General features: G+C 50.6%; 1 protein-coding gene across 1 annotated transcript in view; it reads left to right on the top strand.

Moving 5' to 3' along the window:
• LTBP2 (latent transforming growth factor beta binding protein 2) overlaps nucleotides 1–26,543 on the top strand; it is a 108,708-nt gene extending 82,165 nt beyond the window's left edge. Inside the window, exons 15-36 of the mRNA XM_081289431.1 lie at nucleotides 269–382; nucleotides 2,456–2,584; nucleotides 3,248–3,376; nucleotides 8,120–8,239; nucleotides 12,615–12,734; nucleotides 13,734–13,856; nucleotides 14,078–14,203; nucleotides 14,603–14,728; nucleotides 15,634–15,756; nucleotides 15,844–15,969; nucleotides 16,422–16,544; nucleotides 17,609–17,740; nucleotides 18,011–18,136; nucleotides 18,730–18,873; nucleotides 19,640–19,834; nucleotides 19,946–20,029; nucleotides 20,869–20,997; nucleotides 21,263–21,400; nucleotides 21,482–21,649; nucleotides 21,928–22,209; nucleotides 23,260–23,409; nucleotides 23,782–26,543. Of these exons, the coding sequence (XP_081145557.1) occupies nucleotides 269–382; nucleotides 2,456–2,584; nucleotides 3,248–3,376; nucleotides 8,120–8,239; nucleotides 12,615–12,734; nucleotides 13,734–13,856; nucleotides 14,078–14,203; nucleotides 14,603–14,728; nucleotides 15,634–15,756; nucleotides 15,844–15,969; nucleotides 16,422–16,544; nucleotides 17,609–17,740; nucleotides 18,011–18,136; nucleotides 18,730–18,873; nucleotides 19,640–19,834; nucleotides 19,946–20,029; nucleotides 20,869–20,997; nucleotides 21,263–21,400; nucleotides 21,482–21,649; nucleotides 21,928–22,209; nucleotides 23,260–23,409; nucleotides 23,782–23,933 (3,059 nt within the window). The 3' untranslated portion in view covers nucleotides 23,934–26,543. The remainder of the gene's footprint in view (nucleotides 1–268; nucleotides 383–2,455; nucleotides 2,585–3,247; nucleotides 3,377–8,119; nucleotides 8,240–12,614; nucleotides 12,735–13,733; nucleotides 13,857–14,077; nucleotides 14,204–14,602; nucleotides 14,729–15,633; nucleotides 15,757–15,843; nucleotides 15,970–16,421; nucleotides 16,545–17,608; nucleotides 17,741–18,010; nucleotides 18,137–18,729; nucleotides 18,874–19,639; nucleotides 19,835–19,945; nucleotides 20,030–20,868; nucleotides 20,998–21,262; nucleotides 21,401–21,481; nucleotides 21,650–21,927; nucleotides 22,210–23,259; nucleotides 23,410–23,781) is intronic.
• The last annotated feature ends 971 nt before the right edge of the window (nucleotides 26,544–27,514 follow it).

Here is a 27,514-nt window from a genome sequence, read left to right as displayed (position 1 = left end):
AGTGCTTCAGTTCTGCCTCTATTAAGTTGGCTCACTTTGGACAAGGGGCCATTTTTGTACACCCTTAGTCTCCTTTCCTAAAATGGAGGGTGAGACTGAATGCATGTTAGAATTCTCTAACTCTATATAGTGCCAGGTCAGGTTTCAAGAGACTGGGAGGCACAAGGGGTGACCCACCTAGGCTCTAGGTTCTTGTGAGTCTGAACAACAGGAAGGAGGGAAGGGTCAGTGCCAGCCTGGGGGCCATGTTCCCATCTGCCTTCTGTAGGTGATGACATCAGAAGACCAACACCACCACTGCCTGGACAAGGGATTCCAGAGACCTGGGAAGAGGAGCAAGTGACCCCCTCCACTGTTGTGCAAGTGACCCTGGCCCCCCCAGGTAGCTCTAGCTGTCCTTGAAGCTCTAGGCCCCAACCCTGGGAGCTGTGAGTGTTTAGAGCTGACTCCAGGGTAGGGGCATCTCCAATCAGATGAACAGTCTCCAGTGGACTCTGTCCAGGCTTTGTGGCCTGCCTCATTTTATAAAGAGCACAGGGTCCCCCTAGTGAACAGGGGCCCTCCCTGGGACACTGCTCAAGCCCAGGATGGGGAAGGGAAGGGATGCAGGGTATTGGGGAGGCTTACTCAAAGGCCTCCAGGAAAATCAGGGTACCCTCTTGAGGGGGGCTCATGGAGCAGGAGCGGGCTGCCTGCCCCCAGGGAGAGCCATTTCAGGAAGGAACCAAGTTCGGTTACCCAAGTTTGTCTAAGTGCCAAGAGCAGGCAGTCTGCTTGCTCCCTCTGGTCAGCTATGGTGAGAGGCGGGTGTGGGGGAGATCCCTGGCAAATCCACCTTGCTCTGGAATGCGCCCTTGTCAAAGATCCATTGTCTGGGGACTTGTTTCAAGAGAAGCCAGACTGGTAGTGTCACAGCTGCTCCCTGTGCACATGTGTGCCCTGGAGCTTGCCCTCTCTAGAGGCTGGCTGTGTTCTTAGCCTAAGGGACTGAGATCCAGAGACTAATCATCTAGAGTAGGAGGCAGGGTGGCCACAGCCCTGGACTTCCTTCAGCAAAGGGAAAGATCCTGTAGCCTGAGGGAACAGTCTAGAGAGTGAGGAGTGGAGTGGGGTTTGGGCTTTCCCAGGGTCCCCTGCTTACTCCCCCTCGGCTCAGCTCCACAGACCTTGATGTTTGTACCCGGTGAGGGACTCAGCTGGGAGTGCTGAGTCTCTGACAAAAAAAAAGGTCTGGAGGAAGGGATACAGGGAAGCTGGGCCAGGCTCAGCAGTGTCTCTCAACAATGTGTGTAACAAAGCCCCACCTCAGCCTTTTACCTAATTCCCCCTTCTCCCCTGCCATCCCCTAACCTCACCCTCTGGGCAGCATATAGAACCTGGCTTGGGACCCCCACAGGTCCCCAGAGGGGCACAAACTTGTTGCTAGGCCCAGGAAAAGGTAGCCAGTATATACATTGGGTTTAGTTCAGTTTAGCAAATACTGTGAAGCCCTCTGTGTCCACACACAGGTCACTTCCCATCCATTTCCTTAGAGATCCAGGGCTTTCTCAGAGTGGTAGGGTCAGGCAGGGAGCCCTAGGTGTGTGGGCTTCAGGCTAAGACCCCAAGGCAGACGCAGGTGCTGAAAGCCTCATTCATCCATTCACTCATTTGACACACTGTCAGTGCAAGGTGCTTCTCTAATATTAGGGATACAATTCAAAAAAACTATTCTCTGCCGTCTCTGCAGCCTCAGCCCTGGAGTCTGCCCTCCAAACAGCTTCCTAACTTAGCGCCTATCTCCCTACTTTTTACCCTATTAGTGTCACCCAAGACATTTCCTCATTTCAATGATTTTGGCCTGTTTCTAGGAGCTCTCCGGGCCCCCCAACCAGTCCGTCTGCCTCTTGCTTCCTGAGTGACCTGAGACAGCTCTGATCACAACCCTTTCCATGTTGTCCTTGCTCACACATCAGGCTCAGGGCATCCTAGACCCTATTCAAAGAGTCCAGCCCTCCTCTCCCATTCTCCCCCAGTGCTTTCCCCTATGCGCTCTACTCAACAGATCTGTATGTCCAGGGTAAACTGGGCTGGATTTGCCAGGGACAGCAGCCCTGGGCACTGTGGATGAGAGCCACCCACATTCAGGGGAGGTCGGGCTGGTGGCTCAGCAGTCTTCCCAGCTGTTTGTCAGTAATTAGAACTGATCCCTGTAGGCCAGGGGAACGCACTACTGTGAACTCCATCCTGGATAGGGTATAGGGACCCAGCAGAGGCCCATCTTGGATAGGGTGCAGGGATCCAGCAGAGGCCCCATGGGTCTTACACGAAGCCATGATACACGTGGATATGGGGGGCCTGGCAAAGGTGGGATGGACTAATGTTGGTCATCCGAGACCCTGAAACCCTTTCCCCCAGGCGCTCCTTACCCCACTCCACTGCCTCCCACCCGACTGCTCTACTCCGTCTCCTGTAGGCATTGATAGATGTGCTGCTGGAGCCACTAACATCTGTGGCCCTGGAACCTGTGAGAATCTCCCAGATGGATACAGATGTGTCTGCAATCCTGGCTTCCAGTTGCACCCCAGCCAGGCCTACTGCACAGGTATTTACCTGGGTGTCCTGCACCTTCTTAGTGGCCAGGGTAGATGGGAGCAGGGACTAGGGGATGGAGTCCAGAGTCCAAGCAGTGTACAAGCAGTGCGGTGTGGTTGAAGAGTTAGAAGCACAGTCGCTTTGGACAAAGCTAACTTGACCTTTTGGAGAAGACCAGTCCATGAGCCCCATCCAATGATTCTCCAGTCCCAGGAGAGTAGGAGGTACCCCAGCCAGTACCTGGCCACCCTCCCCTTAAATTAGCCATGTTGCTGCCTACAAAGCAGATCGCTGTCACCACGGGGGCCATCTCTGGGTAAGATTGAGGCCAAGATAAATCATCAAGTGTGGGCCTCATTCCTCCCTCTGCAATATTTTTGTGCAAAGGAGACACACACACTGTGGTCTTAAAGGAGAAAGAAAGTGATCATGGGCCACTGGGAGAAGGGGACAAAAGGCAGGGAGGAAGTGGAAGCAGTCACCCGAGCCCCTAGTGCCTGTGTGGACCTGATGGGCCAACCCTTTAGCTTTCAACCCAAAATAATTTCATTTCCCCATCCTCACCCTTTCCATGCCACATAGCACCCTCCCTAGTGTGGGCAGTTTGTTGGCAGATACTCAGAGAAAGACATGCTAGCCTCCCTGACCTTCCTCCCTCCCTCCTTCTGGTCAGATGACAACGAGTGTCTGAGGGACCCCTGCGCAGGGAAAGGGCGCTGTGTCAACAGCGTGGGCTCCTACTCCTGCTTCTGCTATCCCGGCTATACATTGGTCATCTCAGGGGCCACCCAGGAGTGTCAAGGTAAGCCAAGCCTGCCCTGGCCCTGCTTTGGGTTGTGATGGGCGGAGGAGAATGAGTTTGTCTAGGCCCACACAGTGAGGAACCAGACATTCACAGCCCCCAGGCACAGTGCAGCAATGGGGTGGGCACGGGAGGCACAGGAAGAGAGATGGGGGTCTGGCCTGGAGCTGGGAGGAAGCTGTCCATACGCAGGGATGGCAAGGAGGCAGTGTTTGCAGGCCTCAAGGAATTGTGCCTGGAGCCAAGAGGGGATCAGGACACTTGGCTGGAGATGGGGATCAAAACTCAGGTCTCTAAACCCTGAGTGACAAGGAACTTTCATTTTAGGGAAGGGGGCAGTCTGTGAGGATGCAGAGCTGTGACTCCTGGCAGGCTGGAGAGCCTCTGAGAAAGGAGCTCAGGTCCCAGCAGCTTAGAGACACTGCAGGGCTTTGAGCTTCCCTGGAAAGAACTGCGCCACCACTAGGGAACCCTTGGTTAACACTCTTCAGTGCAGACCCTTTAATAATATAGAATACTCCCTGTCGCGTTCCTCATAACTAAAACAGGGGGTCACTCCAGGGGAACTGGGCTGTGCAAAATAACACACAAGAGACAGAGATATCTTTTTCTTTGGGGGTCCTGGTATAGCCCCTCTGACCTTAAGGGTCTGCAGAAAGAGAGAGAGCAGCACGTGCTGACCCTTTTATTGAGGAGAAGCCATTCAAATGAGGCAAGGGGTCAGGTTTCAGGGGTTGAGTCTAGCTTTATGATGTCTGCTGTCAGCAGGTTGAGTGACATTAAGGAAGGCCATACCCAAAGGCAGAGTAAGAAAAGGGGACACATAAAGTGTTTCCATGGAACGTTCTATCCCAAAAAGGGCAAAGGGATAATATCACAAAGGAACAGGTGAGCATAGCTTAATCCATGCGGCAACATGCCTACGTCTGAAGACGCGTCCTCAAACTTCTGGGACCGGGGCAATGTCCAGGTCACTATGAGATGTAGTGAGGTCAGAGCCTCTCCGCTCAGGGAAGGAGAATGTGAAATCATTCAGACTGGCTGTCCACAATTCCCCATATATTTTTATGAATGAGTTCACAAAGGATATAAGGAAGCACTTTTCGGACAGCACCTTAAGATTATAACTGTTAGAAAGCCTTCATCTTGAGAATGGCACAGCCTCTTTTTGGAGCTCACATTGCTGGTTCTGACCAGGAAAGCCCAGTGGTCACTCACAGTCCCCCTGGGGTGCCTGAGGAAGCTGTGTATCCTTCCACTGCCAAGGTCCCCTTAGGTTCTGATCCCCCAAGAATCTTGTCTGCAAGATCCAAAGCCATCCAGCTTCTCTCACTTGATTGTGTTGGGGAACGGAGGAAGAGGGGACAGATCACCCAACTTCACAAAGAGTGGGAGAGTTCTATGCACCATTCAGTGACACTCAAGCATGGAGCCCCTGGGTGCCAGGCACTGTGCTGAGCTGAGGATACTGAGATACATGAATGTGGGTGGCAACACTATGGACTCCAGAATAATAGGCAACTAGCTCTGTAGGAGAGAACTGGGGGAGACTTCCCCAATGGGGTACTTAACTGGGGTACAAAGATAATAACTGCCATTTAATGAGCACTTATTATATGCGAGCCCTATCCTAATTATTTTAGTTTATAAAACTCATCATGCCAACCCATATAGTCCTTAACCCCATTTTATTGTTTAGCAAGATGAGGTTTAGAGAGATGAATTGAAACACTCAGGGACCTCACACCTAGTTGTGGTTGAACTCAAAACAGAATCAAAGTCACTCCAGCTCCAAAGCATGATTTGCTTCCAATGACACACCCCCTCACATGAAGGGTGTTGGCCACCACTGTGAGCATGAAGAGGAATGGAGGGAGCATGAAGAGGAATGGAGGAAGCAGAAGTTATTCCAGGCAAAGGGAACCATTTCTATAGAGACCAGAGTAGTATTTCCTGGCACACCCTGGGAATAATGATCAAGTCAGTATGATTGGAGTGGGGTACACGGAAGAAGTGGCAGGAGTCAAGGCCAGTTTGGGAAGTGACTCAAGTGTCAGACTAAAGTGCTTGGACACTGTCCTGCGGGCAGTGGCAGCCAGGAGAGTGTGTAACAGAAGGTGGTGGTTGGGTCAGCTGGCTGTCAGGGAGGTGGCTCAGGCAGCAGTGCTTCTCCAGGCTCCAGTGGCCTGGGCAGGTGTCGTAGCCAAAGAGGCTCTGCTCTCTGCAGACCCAGCTTGGAGAGCTGGCCCAGGATGAGCCCTGGCTGCCACAGGGAGCTGTGTCACCAGGACTGGCCCTGATGAGGCATGCTGCTCCGTGCCAGCCTGGGTGTCCAGATGTCTCTGCCAGCCTCAGCAGCTGGGAGAGGGGGTGGGGCTTAAGGTCAGCTAAAGTCCCCCCACCCCCATGGGACTTGGCTGCTGCTTGAAGAGCTCTTATCCAGCATAACACTTCCTAAATTTTGCCAGTCTCATAAAGTAGTATCACATTATTTTAATGATTTCATTTCATATTGATTTTTATTTATGAATCAGTTAATTTATATACTTTATTAATAGAAGTCATCAACTTGTGTAAGATAATATAAGTAGAAATAACATGTTATTTAAATATTAAGTATTTACATAAACATTCTAAATAGTATTTATATTGCTCTTAAGCATGAGCATCTCCTTGTGCATTAGCCTTTGGGTCTCCTCATGTGTCAATGGCTTGTTCCTGGGGTGGTTGGTGGCTATTTTTTCTTGTGGCTTCTTAGGAGCCTCTTCTCTATGCTAGATGTTTGTCTGGGTTTAGATATTACAACTCTCATTTTGTTCTCTTTCTGCTAACCTTATCTACTTGTCCTTCTTTAAATGTAAATCCTTAATTTTGATCTATCAAATTCACCTTTATGCCTTGATTTTAATTTGCTTTGGAGATTTTATTGAAGAAGCCCTTTCTTTCTCTTAGGTCACAAAAATATGCTCCTACACTTTTTTTCATAAATGTTTTATCTTTACCTTTTACGGGGCACCTTAATTTATCTGGGGTCCATCTTTACAAGGCAGTCAAGAACATGCCCCGCCCCCCCCTTTTCCGTTTCCATTTTTCTTCATACAGAAAGTCAGTTTTCCCAACACCATCTTCAGACAGTGGTCCTAGCCCCACCTTGTTTAAGGGTTTTTTATCAAATTTCCACATATGGTTCTGCCTAAAAGTGTTCTTTTCTTTTCACTGGAATTAGAACTTCTCAAAGTGAAGACCAGTTATTTACAAATGGCTGGAGAGTTTTTACTATGTAGGTTCCTGGGCCTGTTCTGCACTGCAGGGTCAGGGCCTGCAGATGGGAGCCTAGGAATATGCATGTGACACCTCTGTCAGCTCCTCTGCCAGACACTGGAGTTTTCTGAAGAACTGCTCAAATGAAAACACTGCCCCTAAACAAAGACTTATTATTGGGTTCCTTTATAAGCACTTACTGGGGTTCTGTACCAGGCTTGGAAGACGCCAAGATAATAACGCACATCCCCAGTGGTTAGGGAGAAACAAGCCAGTCAGTGAACAGTTGTGCTAAGGTCTGAGTCCAAAGGGAAGCTTGGGAAAGAGCATACAGGCTGGAGAGGAGGGGTTGGGCTTGCCAAAAGATGAGTAGGAGATAGTCAAACTGGTGGGTGGAAGACCATTCCAGGCAAGCAAACAGCACAAGCAGAGGCTCAGAGGCAGGTCCCACGTGTCAGAAACCAGGAGGTGAAGAGACGAGAGGTGGAAACAAGGAGAGAAGTGGGTGGGCGCCGAATCCTGGAAGATCTTACTTACCAGGCCAAGAAGCATGGATTATGAGGTAGGCTTAATGCTGGAATAATAACGGCTAACATCTTCATGGTTACCACTGCCAGGTAGGCACAGTATTGAACACTTCACCTGGATTATCTCATTTCAGAAGGATCCTGTGGAGTATTTGAACCAGTGCTGGGGAGGAGCAGTGTGATTAATTTGACTGTGGAGGCAGGGAATGGGGAATGGTCCCAAGGATCCAGAATTGATGCATGAGTCACTGCTGGAATAGGAGTAGGAATCTGCTGGCAATGGATGAGAGGAAAGATGCTCCCAGCAGAGGCATTTATGTGAATGGAGACTCGGAGGTTGGGCTAGTGGAAATCTGCTAGGAATAAGGTTATACCGAGGGGTGTGTGCAAATTAGAAAACACAGTGAGGCCAGGCCAGGCTCGGGAGCCAGTCTGCCAGGGCTAGAGGGCTGGAGGTAGCAGGGAGCCCTGGGAAGGTATGTAATAGGGGAGTGGCAGACAAGGCTGGGGTTTAGAATCATCATGGCACACCAGTACGCTTTGGACAATGACATAAACCTCTCCTAACCTTTCAGAAAGTCCCCTAGGGGTAGCACAAATGGCTACTGTACTGGGGCCAGGAAGGGTGTGGTGTGTTGTTGGCCTCCTCAGATCATGCCATACGGACTGTCACTTGACTCAAGATCAGCCCTTGCATCAGGATGAGAAGATAGCTGAAGGGGTCTTCAGGGTCCCCAAAAGTAGCTACCCCATGGGAAAAAGGAGCTTAGGGGTCAGCAGGGGTCTGAGCAATCTCTGACCTGGCTCAGGAGCCCAGCATGGCTGCAGCTAGTGTGCCCCCTTCTACTGGACCTTGGCATGGCATCCTTATCCTTAGCCTCTAAAAAGGATGCCTTGGGAACACCCCCTCCCCCTCAGAGCTGCCTTTGACTCAGGCCATCCTGTGTGTTTGCAGATATAGACGAGTGTGTGCAGTCATCAGTGTGCAGCGGAGGGCGGTGCAGCAACACGGAGGGGTCCTATCACTGTGAGTGTGATCAGGGCTACACCATGGTCAGGAAGGGACACTGTGAAGGTAAGGAATGGCGATATGGGGTCAGCCTGTTGCCCCACACACTGCTCATCACCAGCTCCTCTTCTAGCTTGTCCGCATGATGCTGAGCCCACGCCTATGGTCAGGAACATGTCTGTGAACTCCTGAGCCTTTCTATCCCTCAGTGACCTTTTACATCCCCCTGTAGCAAGAAGTGCAAATCTATATGACACTCAGGGAGCATCTCTGCACATCTCTGCCCTCTTACTTTGAAAAATGGCTCTCTCCACATGGCAGTGGAAGAATGGGTCTGTCTGGGAGCCTTTGTCTTCTTGCTAAATCTTAGATACCTTCTTCCCAGGCCAGGGTGTCAAATCCTTGCAGAAGGACTAGGTCTTATGCTCCTGAGACTGGTTAAAACACCAATAAATGAGGGTAAATCAAGGTTCTTTCTGTGAAAAACACTTCCCTGGACCCGAGCTTAGGCTGGGCCTTCCCAGGATTCCTGGGCCAAGACTTGCCTTATTTGGGAGGGTCCTGGAGTAAGAGAGAGCCCACCTTCCCAATGCTACCACCATGGTATAAAACACAACTGTTTTCACCCCCAATGTTACCTTTTTCTCCCGGTGCCTCCCTCTTTGAGCTCCTCCTCTAAAACTCAGGTTTATGCATGATCAAAGCTGGAACTCACTCCCCTTGACCTCATTCTACCCAAGGAGACAGGACAATGGGGCATTTTCCAGGCAAATGGACAGTGAAGGTACCCACCACTGGATGGATGCCTGCTATATGCAGAGTGACTTACCGAGTGCTTGGTCGATAACCTTATTTAAGCATCACAACAATATCATGAATTTGATATTTGGGCTTATTAAAAAGAAAAGAAAAATTAAAGAAAATGAACCAAGAAAATACCAGAGCATTAAAAATATCAGATTTATACTAACCAGTCTGTCTTAAGGGCACAGGCTCTGGTGCAGACAGGCCTGGGTTTGGCTCTTGACTCATGTCTGGAAATGGAAACCGTCATGCACATCGCAGAAGTTCTAGTGAGGACCAGATAAGCTAATATTTACCAGGTGCTCAGTGCCATCTCTGGCACTTACAGACCCTCAGTAAATAGGGAAAACATTGCTACCTGAGAGCCCTGTATCTTTTCATGTTCAGATTCACTACCACCACCAATACCCTCCCCTGGACAGCCTCCTTCCCATCCAGAGGAAAGATTCTAGACACACACCTCATGCGGAAGGTCAGGCTGAGTTCCTGGCCCGGGTAGATGCTCCAAGACTGTTGAAAGAAAGAATGATGTAGTCTGCACACTTCTCCAGGTTTCCACTAGTAACCACAGACCCGGCCCATCACCCCGGGAGCCCAGTCAATTTCCTCTCCCTCTTTCTTCTTTCTCCAACGAAGAAACCACTTTCTCCACTGAAACCCAAAGTCTCTGGTGAAAGGCTGAGTGGTCTGGACAGTGGCCCATGCAGTAGTCTCAATGGTATTTCTATCGTACCAGAACTCTGGGTTCCCACGGACAGGGAACAGATTCTCTTGCAGACTGCCAGGGCCTTTGCTATTCCCCACCCATATCCAAGGTCCCCTGAGCTTGTGGGCCCTGCCTAAGCATCCTCCCCCTCTCTACCCTGTGCTTGCACAAGGAACAGAGCTGGTGCTTCTGTATCTCTTCATGCAAAGACTGACTTCTGGAAGAGAAGCTCAGGGGTCCTCCCAGTTCATAGACAGCAGACTGGCAAGCTGGTCTCTGGCATGACCATTTCCGTGGGTCCCTGAGAATCTCCTCAATAGCCTTTTGCCCAGAGGATAATGGGCAAACTTTTCAGGCACATTGTCCCATTCTTTAGATGGCAAACATTTGTTGAGCACTCACTGCAGGCCAGCCATGGGCTGGGAATACAGCAATAAATAGATAGCTACCAAAACATTCTGCAATCTTAGATTAAAAATCTAAGACAGAAAAATCTCCACCCGTGAGTGGCTTTGGTTCAGGGACTGACAGATTGGTGTAACAGCCTTAGGATATCTGGATATTAAGATATCCACTCCGTCCAGAATCTTCATTAGGTTCCTTTGGCTTGGCTTGGCTAATGGCTCAGTCATACCTATTCTGTGCTGGAGAGCCCTTCTGTGGCTCAAGTGGAGACTGAGGGGCTCCCTGGATCTTCTGCCCTCTCTTTCCCTCTTGCTGACAGAACTCTCACTTATGATCCTCGCCATCTGGGGCTTTGGGTAAGGAAGGAAGCCAGCAGTGGCATGCTGGGACAAACTAGATAATGCTGCATTACCATGTTAGTGACACAGAACACAGCCAAGCTCATCATTGCCATGTGTCCATCACGGGTCAGCTGAGAACTGCCCCATGTTTCATTTCTCTAGAACACGGCTGAAGGAATATCCAGTCCCTGGTATGTGAACAGTCTCCATGGAAAAAAAGAGCATGCTAGAGCATGGCATACAACTAAATGCTTTGGTCCATAAATGACATATGTCATACCCACTCACAGCTTATTGGCCAAAACTAGTCTCATGGCCCCAGGGACCAGGAGGCACAAACCTACTATGGCCCAGAAAATGAAGAGCTGGAATATTTGATGAAGAGCTTCAGTGGGTACCACGTGTCTTCTGTGCAGGAGCCCAGCATCACTTGCTGCCTGGCACATTAGGGGCAGGAGAGATCTTACGGCAAACCTAACCTTCCTACATTGCCTGGTTCCTATGAGAGAGATCCAAAAACTTCATTTTTTCTCAATGTACTAGAAGGATCCTAGCCTCAAATTCTTTCTCTTCATTCCTGAAGTCTTGCATTCTTGAAGCAGGGATTGCTTCCCAATAACTTTGTGCCTCCTCCTCCTTTGGCAGCCTCAGCCAGGACCAGCAGGTCATGAAGATAGATGCTCTCTCCTGGGTGGCCAATGTCATCAGTCCTGGGTCCTTCTTCTCTCCATCTCTGTCTCATTCTTTCCACCTTGTCTTTACAGAGAGCCTTAGAATATCTGAGCCCACTGTTACCATAACCCAACTAGGGGCTCATGGTTGCCTTTACCAAGATGGGTATTAACTTAGTGTCTCCTGAGATCACTTAGGAATTGTGAGCATCTCCTTGCTGATGTTCACCTGAATAACCACCTGCCCTGGGCTTGAAATGGTCTCAGACCACAGAAGGCTTGAATGTGTCCTGAATTTTGCAGGCCAAAAAACCTCAGGGGGGACTCATTTTCACCCTCCATCTTTGGGTCTCTCCTCTGCAACACTAGCTGCTGGCATTAGTCCCTAAGCAGAAAGCCTGTGCTCTGCCCCTTGACCTGGCCCTTGCATTTCCTCTGTGGTGCTGAGTAGGTCTTTCTTCTAGGTAGGGGCTCTGAATCTGAAAAAGCTGGTGGACTTCCTCCAAGAGAATAGCAGTTACCCACATAGGAAGAATAAATTCTCCTGTTTCCTTTGGAGCTTGGCCAATCATCTGTCACCACTGGTGACCAGGAGCTACATGCAACATTTGTGCCAGAGAAGCAGAATGTCCTTCTGCAGTTTCAACCTTGAGTTCAGCCACTGTGGTCTGATTTCCCCACCTCATTCTAGGTCCCCTGGGTAACTTGACGATAGACTCCCCGGGATGCCAGGTCACTGGGGGAAAAGCCTGCGCTCAGCTTCTTGGGGAAAGAGCTCCCACCTCTTCCTTCCTATCACTCTCCCTCCCTGGGTCCCCTCTTCCCCTACATATCTATCTGGTTGGTGCCCAGGTCATCCTTTCTATCTGATGTCCCTGGATCTCGGCAGAGTGGGATCCCTATGGCTTTTGGCTGGAAGAAAGGGCTGACACCTCCCTGGCAGGGAAGATTTGCCGGCTTCGCCTCTTCAGTCTGAACTCGGCCTCAAGGCTGGTCTGGGCCAAATCCAAGATAGGAGTTTCATCCTTGATCCTCATTTCCTGGGGCAGGAAAGTTCATTTTGATTCCACTGCCCCTCTGGTGATCTAGTCTGGGACCTGTGGCTACAGTCCAACTGGTGACTGTGCCAAGCACATCTAGTCCCAGTCATGTCCTCTTTGTAAAGAGTAGGCCTTCACCCAGGAAGATATGAAGGCTCATCCCAAAGAGTTCAGCTCACAAATAGAGCCCTCTGACCTCCCAAGCTAATGGCAACCACAGCCTACTGTACCCACCCAGGGAGTCTCCCTGTCTTATTTTTAAGTTCTTCCAACCCTCTTTTTTTTTTTTTTTTTTGTGGACAGTGGGTGGGAGGCAGAATTGGGAACATGAGGGCATCTCTCATTTTTTCCTTGTTTTCATCTAGGCAGAAACTCCCCAACCAAGGGCAAAGTCAAGGATTTTCTGTGTCCCAGAGCCGCCCATGACCTGTGTGGTTCCCAGGGATAACTAAGGGAGGGACCGTTGTTTTACAGATATCGACGAATGCCGTCACCCTGGCACCTGCTCTGATGGGAGATGCATCAACTCCCCTGGCTCCTACGCTTGCCTGGCCTGTGAGGAAGGCTACAGGGGACAGAGTGGGAACTGCGTAGGTGAGGGCTGCTTGCCAAGGCAGAGAAGGCTGACCGGCCTTGGGACTACTGGTTGAGCCCACACACGGGGAGAGAAAGGTGGGCAGAGGGAAGTGGCTGGGAGGCAATTGTCCTCCATGACCCAGTGTCCCAGAGGACAAGAGCCTGACATGAGTGGGCTTCAGTTATGGTGCTCTGCCCTCTGAATCAGCAAGGGTGGAGGCCTCTTCTGCTCCCTGGCCACATCCGTTCTGAAGCTACAGCCCCATGTCCCAGAAGCTTCCGTGGATGACTCCTGTGGGGTGGGGTGAGGAGCCTGAGGGTCTTAGGATGAGACTGAGTGGTGGGGAAAGCCGACAGCCAGGCCCTTCTGCTCTCCTGCATGACTGCACTATCTAAACAGTGCCATTCAGCAAACGTGGTGTCCTCCTCCCTCCAGAGGCTGCTTGGTAGCAGTCGGGGGAGCGCTCCTTCCCTTCAGCCCCCGCAAGAAGGGCCTGGGGTTCAGAATGCCAGGAGGAACTTTGTTTTGAATAGATGCTTTGAGGCTCTGGAGAGGGCAGACATTTCCCAGGCCCTGGAGACTGCCACAGCCACCCAGGCGTGGTCTGGCCTCTCTCCATACTGCCCGCCCACCTATTAAAGCTGGTGGTCAGGCTGGGAACGTGGGTTGTTTGATGGCAGGTAGGAGAGGGTCAGACCCACAGTGAGGTAAATCTTGGACACCTCATTCTAAGTGTCCTGAGATAGGCTAAACCAGCCCAAGGCTGGGGGACCTGGTCCTTTTTTCTAGGACATATGCAGAGTACTCTGTGTTACCAGATGGGGTTGAGGAGAGCTCTGGGGAGGGGACCCTGCCCTGCCCAGGTGTGATAAGGAGCCTGGCTTCATAGCCTTCCCAGTGTAGCCTACCAAAGCCAGCATAGTCCCTCTGGAGGCCGATTCCAATTGAAATGCTCCATGCCTGCCAAGAGCAGCTACATGAGGGGAGGAGGCCGTGTGACATCTTCTCACCCACAGATGTGAATGAGTGTCTGAGTCCCGGGGTCTGCACCCATGGAAGGTGTATCAACCTGGAAGGCTCCTTTAGATGCTCTTGTGATCATGGCTACAAGGTCACCTCAGACGGGAAGGGCTGCCAAGGTACAAAGATACTGAAGCACCCCACCTCCACAGGCAAATCAGCCTGTGGCTCTCTCTGTGTGTGCCCCCATATCCACCCAATCACGTATCCCTAACCACGCTGACCTCACACATCCCTGCCAAGACCTGTGCTTGCCCCAATCCCTGCCCACCTGTCCGTCTGGCTATCCCGGCATGTCTGCCCTGCAGAATCCCACACAGAACTCAATGGCCTGTTTCAGATGTGGACGAGTGTGCCACCCGGGCCTCATGCCCTACAGGCCTCTGCCTCAACACCGAGGGCTCCTTTACCTGCTCACCCTGCAAGAGTGGTTACTGGGTGAATGAAGATGGCACTGCTTGTGAAGGTAGCCCTGGGGAGGTGGTGGCCAAAGGGATAGAAGGAGACTCTATTTTCTGGCCAGTCTTGGGGCAAGGGAGAATCCAGCTTAGGCTAGAGGGCCCTATGAAGGGACTTGGCCCCAAAGAGAGCTTCTATTATCATAATCCCCATGTTCAAAGGTGAGGACAGGAGGAATAGGAGGTCACAGAGACCAGAGGAAGCTGAGGTGGGAGCTACCCATGGAGCAATCTAGAGAAGAGTCGTGGGGATTGACATAGAATGCCCCCAGCCAGGGCCTGCCCTTCCCCAGAGGCCCCAAATGTCCTCCAATCTTGGAGAGGGGCTAGAGTGTGTTGAGGGCCTCACTGTCACTGGCTGGGGGAAGCCCTCCTGGATCACTGGCTATGGCTGTCTGTCTGCCCAGACCTGGATGAGTGCACCTTTCCCGGAGTCTGCCCCACAGGAGTCTGCACCAACACTGTGGGCTCCTTCTCCTGCAAGAATTGCCACGAGGGGTACTGGCCCAGCCCCCTGGGCCGCACCTGTGAAGGTAAGAGCCCCGTCGTGTGGGAGCACAGTTAGGATACTAACCTGCTCCTCTGCAAGCAAGAAAGAACTGGGGCCTCCCTAGAATGGTGGGCTGGCTGGAGACTCACATTCTCTCTCCTCCCGGAATGGAAGTCAGAGAGGTGACCACAGACGTGGGTCTTATGAGCCAATAAGCCGCTGGTTCACAGGCTTCAGTCTACTTGAGCATCACTGAAGGGCATGGTTCACTGTGCAGCTCCCTGGGCCTTGTCCTAATTTACCCTGTGGACTCAAGGGGCCCTTGGAATCTGTGCCCTGACAAACTCCCTAAGTGTGCCTCATAAGGGTGGCTGCTGGGAGAACATTGACCTGTACCAGGCAATCTGTAAGCCGACTTGAAGAATCAAATTTCTGGTACCTTCTCAGGTTCACTGTATCTGTTTTCTTGGTTCATTTCCCATTTGTTTTCCCATTGCTTCTCATTGAAATCAGAGGCCTCTTAGCAGTGACAGAGGCATAAGGCTTTGGCTTCACTGGGCTAGGACTGCTGGGCACTGTGGGCTGTGAATTAACCTGGCAGAGCAGTGCCAAGCGGAAGGAGCAGTAGTCATCCCGCTCCTATTCCGTTCTAGATGTGGATGAGCATCTGCCACAGACCAGTAGGAGGGGGTGCACTGTGTCAACACCAAGGGCTCCTTCAGCTGTCTGTGTGAGACGGTTTTCCAGCCCTTCCCAGAGATTGTGGAGTGTGGGGGGGAAGGGATGCTACTCCCTCACCAGCTTCTCCCAGCTGCTCTATGCTGGGAGGATGGTCCCAAAGGTTCAGTCTCCACAGGCAGGTGACAGGTCCTCTGGAAACCTCCCCCTCAAAGCTGGCCTTGGGAGGTGTCACCGTCAGCTGCCTCTCTCCCTTGTGTGGCCCTGCAGATGTGGATGAGTGTGAAGACACCCAGAACAGCTGCCTGGGAGGCGAGTGCAAGAACACACCTGGCTCCTATCAGTGCCTCTGTCCCCCAGGCTTCCGGTTGGCCAATGGCACTGTGTGTGAGGGTGAGTGGCCTGATTGTCCCCACTGAGGGTTGAGACAGTGAGTGTATGGGGAGGTGGGGACACTCGCTGCCATCTTTTCCCCTGCAGATGTGGATGAGTGTGCAGGGGAGACACACTGTGCGCCCCATGGCGAGTGCCTCAACAGCCATGGGTCCTTCTTCTGTCTCTGTGCGCCTGGCTTTGCCAATGCAGATGGAGGCACCAGCTGCCAGGGTGAGAAGCCAGCTGTGTCTGGGGGCAGGGACAAGGAGTACTAGAGTCTATGCAGGGGCTTCATCCTTCTTCATACGGGTACTGAAATAAAATAAAATGCTCATGGCTGCCTGCATGCATGAGAAGATGGAAGGGCAGGAGTGATGTGGGGAGCCAGGTGGGCAGGGAGGGACTCAAGAGTCTCTCTGCAGAGCCTCTCTGTGATGTCTGTAGCAGGCACCCTCTCTCAGTCACCCTTTACCCCTTGACAGAGGCCTGGCCCCAGAACTCCTCCCCATAGCATGGTCTCTAATATCCAGCTCTGGACTCTCCTTAGGATTTTCTAGCCCTTTCTTACCCCAAGCCACTCTGTAGCCATCTTATGGGCTACTTGGAGCCCAGAGGAAGCTGAACCAGGTGATAACAGGGAAGAGATCATTGGCTGGTTCTGGTCATACGTGTCTGTTTTCTAGATGTGGATGAGTGTGCAGCTGCAGACCAGTGTTTGGGGGGACACTGTGTCAACACGGAGGGCTCCTTCGACTGTCTGTGTGAAATTGGCTTCCGGCCCTCCCCAGAGAATGGGGAGTGTGTGGGTAAGGACTCCCGAGGAGTGGACAGGGCTCTACCCCATGTCTGTGCACCTCCACCCCCATCTGGTCCTCAGCTCCCTGGAATAAGAAACTTCAGCTCCAGGGAAGCAGAGTGCTTTGCACAGATTGATCATATGATAGATAATGCATTTGAGCCTCTGCTGGCCCCAGGATTGTTCAAGGCTGATAAAATGAAGATAATCACAATTTTTGTGCTGGCACAACACACAATCTAGTTTTAATGGCCAAACTGAGGGCTGGGGATGTGGCTCAAGCGGTAGCGCGCTCGCCTGGCATGCGTGCGACCCGGGTTCGATCCTCAGCACCACATACCAACAAAGATGTTGTGTCCGCCGAGAACTAAAAAAATAAATATTAAAAATTCTCTCTCTCCTCTCACTCTCTCTTAAAAAAAATAAAAATTAAAAAAAAATTAAAATAAAGGCCAAATTGATTTAGTCAACATTAAACACCTGCCAAGTTCAATGTTCTTTGCTAAGACAAACAATTACAGACAATCAAGAGACAGATACAAAGACAGCTCCCTGTTATCCACACAGGAAGGGTTGCATGCTCTGCTGGTAGAGCATGGAGGAACGGAAGTATCACTGAAGGCTAAGATCTCAGTGCTTCCTTTTTTTTATATACCAGGGATTGAATCCAGAGGGCACTGAACCACTGAATTCATCCCCAGCCCTTTTTTATATTTTATTTCGAGACAGGGTCTCATTGAGTTGCCCAGAGCCTTGCTTTGCTGAGGCAGGCTTTGAACTCACAATCCTCCTGCCTTAGCCTCCCAAGCCACTGGGATTACAGGCATGTCCCACAGCGCCCGGCTCAGTGCTTCCTAAATAGCAGACAGTTCTCTTCCATTTAGCCCTGCTGGGTTGGGAGAAGTTTCCCTGAACTTACTGTTCCAGGGTTGAGGTGAGCATAGTAAATTGGATCAGATGAAAGACCTCAGGAAGTATGGGACATGACCTTGTTGCAATGCCAGTGAATTAAGGTTACTGGGGTCAGAACAGTGACCTGGCCACATCTGTCTCCTCTCATGCCTCTGGGGACAGACATCGATGAGTGTGAGGATAACAGAGAGCCGGTGTGTGGGGCCTGGAAGTGTGAGAACAGTCCTGGCTCCTACCGCTGCGTCCTGGGCTGCCAGCCTGGCTTCTACATGGCCCCGACTAGAGACTGCATCGGTGAGTAGGAGTGGGGTGGAACGGGAGGGCTGAGGACATCTGTTTTTCCCTGTATGGAGCTAGAAATGATTTTCTCCTGAGGACACTGTTTGTACAGCTGTTTGAAGTTTGTATATTTTCCATACAGCCCAGCTTACCCAAAAATTGAAAAGGAATGTTAGTGTTAGTTTTCTTGTCCCATGTTCAGAGGTCCTTTCACAGATCTTGGTGTTAATGTACCAGATAAGTGCTCACACACACTCCCTCTACCTGGCCCCTACTGTCCCACAGACATAGACGAGTGTGCCAATGACACCATGTGTGGGAGCCACGGCTTCTGTGACAACACGGATGGCTCTTTCCGCTGCCTCTGTGACCAGGGCTTTGAGACCTCGCCCTCAGGCTGGGACTGTGTTGGTGAGAAGCCTGTGGGTCAGTCACCCAGGGTCTGGGCCAGGAGGGCCACTGGGTTCTTCTTAACCTCCAGGGGTTGTGACTATCCTTAAAGGAAGCCCTAGCACCTCTTCCTGAATCATTTGTGGGTTCATGGCTCCATGATAGGTTCCCAAAGGGTGGGCAAGGGAGCTTCAAGGAGGAGAGAAAGATTTCAAGTCACCTCTCCAGCTGGCACCTTGGCTAGGCTGGTAGGGGAAGCATGGCCAATCCTGCCAGCAGAGGAAGCAAGTTCATGAAGGAAGGTGCCCACCCCCACCCCTCTGGCTCCCCCTTCCCTGGAGACCTCGGGGGCTTGAGAAGCCCCATGTTTGGAGAAAGTACACAGTGGGCAGACCTTACTCTTTGGCCCTTTTGTGACCCTTTTCTGCCACTCCTCTCTTCCTATGCCTGTCCATCTGTCCCTCATTCCTGCTAATTCATGTCCACTTTGCTTCTGCCAAGGCCTAGCATGGTTCTTTTCAGTGGATGAGGATCTGCCTGGCTGGGCTGGAGTCAGGGACAGGGCACACAGGCTGCCTCTTCTCTGCCCAAGAGCCTGTCCTCACACCTGGCAGATGTGAACGAGTGTGAGCTCATGCTGGCGGTGTGTGGGGCCGCCCTCTGTGAGAATGTCGAAGGCTCCTTCCTGTGCCTCTGCCCCAACGACTTTGAAGAGTATGATGCCCGAGAGGGTCACTGCCGCCCTCGGGTGGCTGGAGGTGAGACCTGTGAGCTTCCCACAGGACCACTCCCCCATCCCCCACCCTGCCTCCCCTTTCGTCATTTACCATGATGACTCTCTGCCTTACAAAAGGCATCGCTCCTCTAGCCTCTAGTTCCTGAGAGGAAGCCGGGTCGGGACTGTGCAGTAATGGAGGTGCAGGGTGGGAATGAGGCACAGAGCGGGGAGGGGAGCGAGAGGCCGCAGGAGCTAAGACGAGTGGGGCTCTGCTCTAGCCTCTGCAGCATCTGGGCTGCTGGGCTGGGATGACCTAGAGAAGGCTCAAGATCTGAGGCTGACTTCGTGTGGCCCCAGGACCTCAGATTGAGCCTTGGAGTGACCCTAAATCCATCCAGTCTCTGAATGAATCTTCGGGATGAGGGGAAATTTGAAAGTGAGCTAAGCTGGACTCTCCTCTCCTGCTTCCCGTGCGTCCCACTCTGCCCCAGAGCTGCGGGCTCAGCCTCTCAACCAACCAAGGCTGGGCTGAGTCAGCTGGTGACCTTGCAAGGAACTAGGAAGAGTGGGAAGGGCGGGTACCTGTGAGGCAGAATGAATCAGAGGACAGACAGGTACACCAGCATAGAAAGGAAAGGTACAGTACCCACTCCTGGGATGTCCATGGGCCAAGTGAGACAACATAGTAACAGCATTTTGTACTCTTGTAATTCTATAGAAATGTTGAATTTAAAAGATACATTCAAGGGCTGGGCGACTCAGAGGGTAATGAACTGACAATAATAAGGGGCCTCTAACACACACAGCTCAGAGCATCCCTGAGGCCCCGACAGGAGACCATGCCCCAGGCCCCATTCGCATGGAATGCTACTCTGGGCAGAAGGACCATCTGCCGTGCTCCAGCCTCCTCCTTGGCGGGAACTCCACGCAGGCTGAGTGCTGCTGCACTGAGGGAACCAGATGGGGGGATGCCTGTGACCTCTGCCCATCTGAGGACTCAGGTAAAGCCTCAAGGGTCCCAAATCTTCTTAGCGTCCGCTCTGCAGTGTGACAAAGTGGGGAGGGGAAAGGAGGCATCCCTTCCCTCTCTGAGCCTAGCTGCCTCCCTACAGTTGAATTCAGCGAGCTCTGCCCCAGTGGTAAAGGCTACATCCCTGTGGAAGGAGCCTGGACGTTTGGACAGACCATGTACACAGGTGACCTCCCTCTACACACGCCTCCCCAAACTCCATTTGCCAGAGTAGGCCCTAGTTTGGTCCTCTAGGAGGTCCCTAGGGAAGTCCTGCACCAGCCCTGGCCTCCCTGATTACTTCCATCTTTTCCGTCCCAGGGCTGACTCCCTACAGAGTTTTAGCTGGAAGCTCTAACCCAAGCTCCTCCTGGAGTGTCCACATGACCCTCACCTCAGGTTCCCTGCTCCCTCAAGTCTGCACCCTCTGGAAACAGACTATGGTGCCTTGGCCAACACTCACCCGCCTGTATGTGAACACAGGGACAGAGGCAGGGTACTGCTGCACAGAGGCCAGACATAGTAACCTATGTCCCTGGCCCCATTTACAAAGCCAGAAACTTAGCAGAGCCCATACTCCCAAAGGGGGGGTTTCAGGTATTAAGCCTTAGTCCTGAAGCTAGTTCTAAGGAGGAAATAATAGAAACAGAAATACCCTCTCTCTCTCTCTGTGTGTGTGTGTGTTGTCCTGGGGAATCAAATCCATGTATGCTAGGTAGGAGTTCCACCTACATGCTGAGGACCACAGCCCCAGAAGTAGCTTTTCTTGAGTGCTTGCTATGTGCCGAGTACTGTTTTAAACACCTTCTCATCCTCATGACAAGTATAAGAGGTGAAGTGATATTACCCACAGTTTTTTAGATAGGAAACTAAGGAGAACTGAATAAACCTGCCCAAAGTCACCCAACTCAGAAGTGGCAGGGTCAGGATTCAAACCCAGACAGTCCAGCTTTGGAGCCCCTGGTCTTAAGTACCACCTCATCCTGCCTCCCCTTGTCCTCTCACCTCAGTTCTACCCTCCCACAGATGCCGACGAGTGTGGAATGTTTGGGCCTGCTCTCTGCCAGAATGGCCGGTGCCTCAACACGGTACCTGGCTACATCTGCCTGTGCAATCCCGGCTACCACTATAACATCTCCCGCAGGATGTGTGAGGGTGAGGATACACATGGCCCCTCCCACCCCAGCCCCTGCTGGCCAGTCCCTCTCTTGCTGGGAGACCCCTTCCTGGGCAGGATGCCCGTTTCAGGCAGGTCTGAGGTGAGGAGAGTTCAGGACCATCAGCAATTGTCCCTCAGGAGGGGTCTTCCAGGTTGGGCTGGACTGGGGAGATCTTCAGGATCAGCCACAGGTGAACCCCCTTCCATGAATGTAGTCCATGGACAGGCCACCTTGGCCCTGCCACACTCCTGCCACCACAGATCACAATGAGTGCCAGGACATGGCCTGTGAGAATGGCGAATGTGTGAACACGGAAGGCTCCTTCCACTGCTTCTGTAGCCCCCCGCTCACCCTGGACCTCAGTGGGCAGCGCTGTGTGAACAGCACCAGCAGCACAGGTGAGTGACCTTAGGTATGGGCAGCAGGGGGCACAGGCCTAGGCTGAGAAGCTCATGTGCCCCTGGGCCTTGTGCCACCAGAGGACCTCCCTGACCATGACATCCACATGGACATCTGCTGGAAAAAAGTCACCAATGACGTGTGCAGCCAACCCCTGCGTGGACACCGCACAACCTACACAGAATGCTGCTGCCAGGATGGCGAGGCCTGGAGCCAGCAGTGTGCTCTGTGCCCCCCTAGGAGCTCTGGTGAGAGGGACACCTGCAGGGCTGGGCCCACCCTGGGAAGGGAGACACTCTCACCTTGGAAGGCAGGAGTAGGCGATCAGACCAGTGGCCATGTCTTACATCTCAGTTATTTGAAAATAAAATGGTGTGGTGGGTGGGGAGCACTGCTAGGAACCCCCAGGAGTCATTAGTTCCCATGTGTTCCCTGTCTCCTGGGGGAATGAGCCAGTTGAACGAGCCCCCAGGCTTTAGCTAGTGGGAGTTGAAGCCCAGCTTCTTTCCTCCATCCTTCCTGAAAGAGGTCTATGCTCAGCTGTGCAACGTGGCCCGGATCGAGGCAGAGCGGGAAGCTGGAATCCACTTCCGGCCTGGCTATGAGTATGGCCCAGGTCCAGATGACCTGAACTACGGCCTCTATGGTTCAGACGGGGCCCCCTTCTACAACTACCTGGGCCCTGAAGACACTGTGCCTGAACCCCCATTCCCCAACATCGTCAGTCACTTGGGAGACCTCACACCAGTCTTTGAGTCTCCTCTGCAGCCATCTCAACTCCAGCCCCACTACATGGCCAGCCATCCAGGTATGTTGTTGCAAACAGAGGGAAGAGCAGACACTGAGACTGTTTCCCTTCCTTCTCCTCCACCTGCCCATCATATTGCCTGTGGGGTGAGGCAACAGAAGGTGAAAGATGCGCCAAGCCACAGGTCACTCAAGACTCCTAATGCCTGGGTCAGACCCTACCAATTCCCAGTGAACTAGCACAGGGACACAGGGACATAGGGACAGCACATTGTCCCAACCTCAAAAGCTTCCCTGTAGAAGTGGAGAGAAAGCAGTTTTGCTCAGGTCTGTTCTCCCTCCACACCACTTACGGGATACAGAACAGCTGCTCTGGGGAAGCCTGACACTCAAACTTGTGACCTGAAATGAGAATTAAGGATTTCTAATGACTTTAAAGGTCCACAGTGGTCACCCCCCAGTTGGTGAATTGACTGTCCCAGGACTCAGGCCTTGGATCCTCATAATGAATTCAGGCCTGGGCACCTGGACACAGTACATACCACAGGCACTGCCATCACATCAGACTGATTAGCACCAGTCGGGCAGGATGGGGTTTTGTTCAGAGGGTGGGAGGTACTTAGAGAAAGGGGTAAGGCAGATTAGGGTTGTGTTGACTGAGGCCTGCTGCCACTCTCCCACTTGGAAAAAAAAAAAAAGAGGATGTAAAACTTAAAAAAATAGCACCCCCCAACCCAAAAACTACATACCTACAATCCCAGAAACTCCAAGACTGAGGTAGGAGGATCACAAGTTCAAGGCCAGCCTCAGCAACTTAACAAGACCCTCTCTCAAAATAATTTTTTAAGGGGTAGGGATGTAGCTCAGTGTTCGGGAGCCCACTTGTGAAAGCAGGGAGTCTCAGCCTTCTTGGAGCCCTCACTTGTCTCCCACCTAAAATGACATCAGAGTGTGGCCTTTTGATTTAGCACCTTTCTATGGGAATTTTATGACCTCCCAACCTAGTCCACTCCTGGGATCACCAGGGACAGCCTTTGTTCTAGAAGGTGAGGGTCGAAGGACTGAGATTAGTCTAGGCACAGGCCTCAGCTTCCCTCTCACTCCTTGCCAGAGCCCCCAGCCGCCTTCGAAGGGCTTCAGGCAGAAGAGTGTGGAATCCTGAATGGCTGCGAGAATGGGCGCTGTGTGCGTGTGCAGGAAGGCTACACCTGCGACTGCTTTGAGGGCTTCCAGCTGGATGCAGCCCATATGGCCTGTGTGGGTAAGTTTGGGGTCCTGATGGAGAAGTGAGACTGCCCCAAGAAACATAGGACTGCCCTTGGGATGGCTGGGAAAACCACTGCTGCCCCCTAGTGGGGTGCAGGGCTTCCAGCCAGGGTGAGAAAGCCAGAGGAAGGTTCATGGTGGACTTATGAAGCTCTTCCCCGGGGATTGGTAGACAGAAGAAAGGCAGAGGGCAAGGTCTTGGGCACACTGTGAGGTCACTGCCCCTTGCTTTTTGTCCTTGAGTTGTTTGGTTTCGGGAGGAAACTTGGCCTGTCACACCAGGATTCCATTGCAGAACGGGAGCCAGGGCTTAGTGACCAGAGGACAGAAGGGCACCCTTCAGCTTTCTCCTTTCCCTTTCTTTTAGATGTGAATGAGTGTGATGACTTGAATGGGCCTGCTGCGCTCTGTGCCCATGGTCACTGTGAGAACACAGAGGGTTCCTACCGTTGCCACTGTTCCCCAGGATATGTGGCGGAGGCAGACCCCCCACACTGTGCCGCTAAGGAGTTACAGTGAAGGGTCAGTGTGGGCAGCTACCTGGAAATGGCCTGCTGCCACAGGCAGAGGCCTTAAGGATGCTTTCCTAGCTGGGACAACACCATAATATCAGGCTGGGGCCCTCTGCCTGGGTCTGACAGCTTTGCCTGCTTTCATCTCTCCCAGCTTAGGCTTTGGCTGTGAGCTTCCACCACTGCCTCCATGCCCTTGCTTGGCTCAAACACCACCACTTTAATGCTTCAGCCACTGGCCTGAGGCCCAGCACACCACCTATCTTGGCCTTGCTATGGGATACTTGTCAAAGGACAGCTGTCATTCACCTCCCAACCCCAGGCCGTGCAAACATGCAAGGTCTCATGGCCTCACACTACAGACACCCCTTTCCAGCCATGATCCACATATCAACTGATGATTCTACAACTGGGACAGAGGCCACATCTGCCCTGAATGGTCCTTCAGAATCTGTGGGACTAGAAAGGGTTTGGGAGAGTTTGAGGGATGACTCTAGTGCCCCCTCTTGAAGCTATCACCGCCACTTAGCCACCTGCTCTAGGCCCTGAATTTGCCACAACTCCATCCTGTAGCCAGTTCTGTGGCCCCAAGGAGGGGAAGAAGATGCCCTCATCTCAAAGAAGCAAGACTGGCATTAGCTTGCCAAGTGTAGGAGACACAAATGAAGAGGGGCAAAGATCCCGAGAAGTCTCCAGGAGAGCAATATGGGAAATATGAGAGTCAATACAGAAGGGGGAGCCAAGGCTTCACTGGAAGTCTAAAGAAAAGAGTAGTCTGGAGTAAATAAATATTCAAAATCCACCCAGTGATAGCTCCTGTGCACCAGCAGCAAGGGCTGCCCCAAGACAGAAGATCCACCTCCAAAGACCGTTATTAAATATATATGCTTCTTTCAGAAAACAAATCTCTTCAGGACTCTCTTTTTGTGAAAATCAGTTAAATTTTCTAACAATAAAAAGGTTTATTTTCTAGTGTGGTCTTGTTCAGCAGAAACCAGACTTCCAAATGTTTGCCCCACCCCACTCAGAGGCCCCTTCGCCTCTTCCTCTTCAGAAAATGAATGTCCAGAATCCCTAAGTTTGCAGGTAGAAACTCACTCCAGCCTGGGCTAGCTGTGAGTTCAAAACCATGGAACTTTATCATGTTGGTTAAATCAAAATGTTAGATCTGAGACTGTCTATCCCTGATGGCCAGCTCTGGCAAAACCCTATCGGGTTTCAATGGGAAAGGTTCTTACTATTCCAAGCCAAGGACAACTCTTGACTGCATTTCTCTATGAATGGCAATCTAAATGAACAAGGCTGCCTGTGATGGGAGACAGGGAGATGAATGCTACTTTCTTAATTTAATCTGTCTGTCCTACCTGCTGCTCTGATTGTCGGCTATCACACAATAATTTATTGAATGCTTGCCACATGCAGGCACTGTGTTGAGTGCTGTGCATAAATTTCACTTAATCATCTAACAATGCTACCTACTATTTTTATTCCCAATTTACAGGTGAGGAAATTGAGACAGAAAAACTTAGATCTGCTCTAGATCATTATTCTAGTTGATTTAAACAAAACAAAAATAAATGGTTCTTAAACGTGTGAAAGCAGTCTTTCCTTTATAATAAAAGAAACTGAAAATGCAGTGAAATACTGTTTTACAAATATTGGCAAAGATCAAAAAGGTTGTTAAGACTCCTAGCTGGCAAGCATCTGGAGAAACACACCATGATAGCTGATGGAAGTATAAATTGGTACAACCTCTGAAGAAGACAATATGGCAGTGTCTTTCAAAATTACATAATAGCACTAACTCTTTGATTCAGTAATACCACTTCTAGGAATTTAAGTTTCAAGATATATTCTCACCAAATGTGAAATGACTTATGTAAGAGGTTATTTATTACAGCACTATTTGTAATAGCAAAAGATTAGAAACAATTTCTACAGAACCCTAAAAATCAAAACAAATTGCCTTGATAAGAAAGGTACCCAGGAAAAAGGGAGGTTATTTATTAGCATGTAACATCCTATTTATCTACAGAGACAAGAGAAGTGGATAGCTGTTACTTCATCCTTGCCACTCCACCTTACACCCCATAATTCAGAGAACTTTTTACCATTCCTCAAATATACTCTGTTGGCACTGTGCTCCTAAATGCTGTTCCCACTGCCCTCCAACCTTTCTCTCTTGTCCTAGTAGACATATTGAATGCATACACTCACATTTCCTTATTAAAATTTCAAATGGCATATTATGTATGCTGTTCTGCACTTTGCTTTTTTCCACTTTATGCTTGCAAATAAATACCTGATTCTATTTTATAGCTGAATACTATTCCATTGAATGGATAAACCATAATTAATCACTGACTCATCAAAAGATAGTTCCATTGTTTCCCATCTTTTACTAATAATGCTGTAATGAATATCCTTGGTCACATGTTATTTCATGTTATATCTATGGGATTATATCTCTGGAATAAATTCTTAGAAACAATGGTGGTTGTGGGGAGGGTGACAGAGTGGACAGATACCATAATGGAACACTTTCCACTATACCCCTTTTGTGTCTTTTTTAATTTGTACATGTACTACTTATCAAAAATAAATATTTTTAAATAAAGCTGCTGACCACAGACTGCTTAAATGTCCTCTCCCTTTATATTATTTATCTGACTGTAGTTTACAATTAAAGTCAGGTGGTGATTATTTCAAAATTCCTTAAAGCAAACTTCCCTTAAGCAACCCTGTTGAAAAGAAAACATGGATTTTAAGAAAACAATTATAAACATCAATCTCAAACATCAAGAAAAGTAAAAAGAAGCTTCCTGCCTTATAGACAAACATGCAAAACCATAATGTTCAAATGGACGGTGGTAGGCCCTGCCAAAGGCCAGGTTCTAGAGAGGGCTATACTATTTGGTACACCTGGTTGCTCCTGCCAAATGTTGGTCCTCCACGCTGATGCTTCCTAACAATAGAACAGGATGCAATTCTCAGAAGAAAGTATTTCAGGACACTTACTTTAACAGTTCTTCCCAATCTCTTACTTCTGAACAGTTTTCCTATTCATCCCTTGAATTCAGTCAACATTCCCATAAAAAGAAAGTAGGTGGACACATATAGTATAGAGTTTACATATAGTCACTATAATTACATAACTGAAGAATGTGATTCCATAATAAAATCAATGAAGAGACCCCAAGTTTTGAACCAAAACATAAAGCAGACTGAAGAGTTCCCTGTTTTTTTTTTTTGTTTTGTTTGTTTTGTTTTTGTACTGGAAATTTAACCCAGGGGTGCTCTACCACTGGGTTATACCCCCAGCCTTTTTTATTTTTGAGACAGGATCTCACTAAGTTGCTGAGGCTGACCTTAAAAACTTGCAATCCTCCCATCTCAGCCTCCCATGTCATTGGGATTACATACATGTAACACCATGCCTGGTAATCTCCCTTTTTCTTCTTTGGTTCTTGCATTAGTATGGTGTTTGCTAAAGAAAAGACAAGGTGAGTATTGCCCAGCATGCATGAAGCCCTGGGTTTAATTCCCAGCACTCAAAAATAAGAGGGTGTGGGAGGGGCAGGAGATGGC

This window comes from Spermophilus citellus, assembly GCF_964194105.1.
Source record: "Spermophilus citellus genome assembly, chromosome: 4".
Taxonomy (NCBI): domain Eukaryota; kingdom Metazoa; phylum Chordata; class Mammalia; order Rodentia; family Sciuridae; genus Spermophilus; species Spermophilus citellus.
The sequence above is the reverse complement of the archived record's forward strand: the minus strand, read 5'-3'. Positions and strand labels throughout refer to the sequence as shown.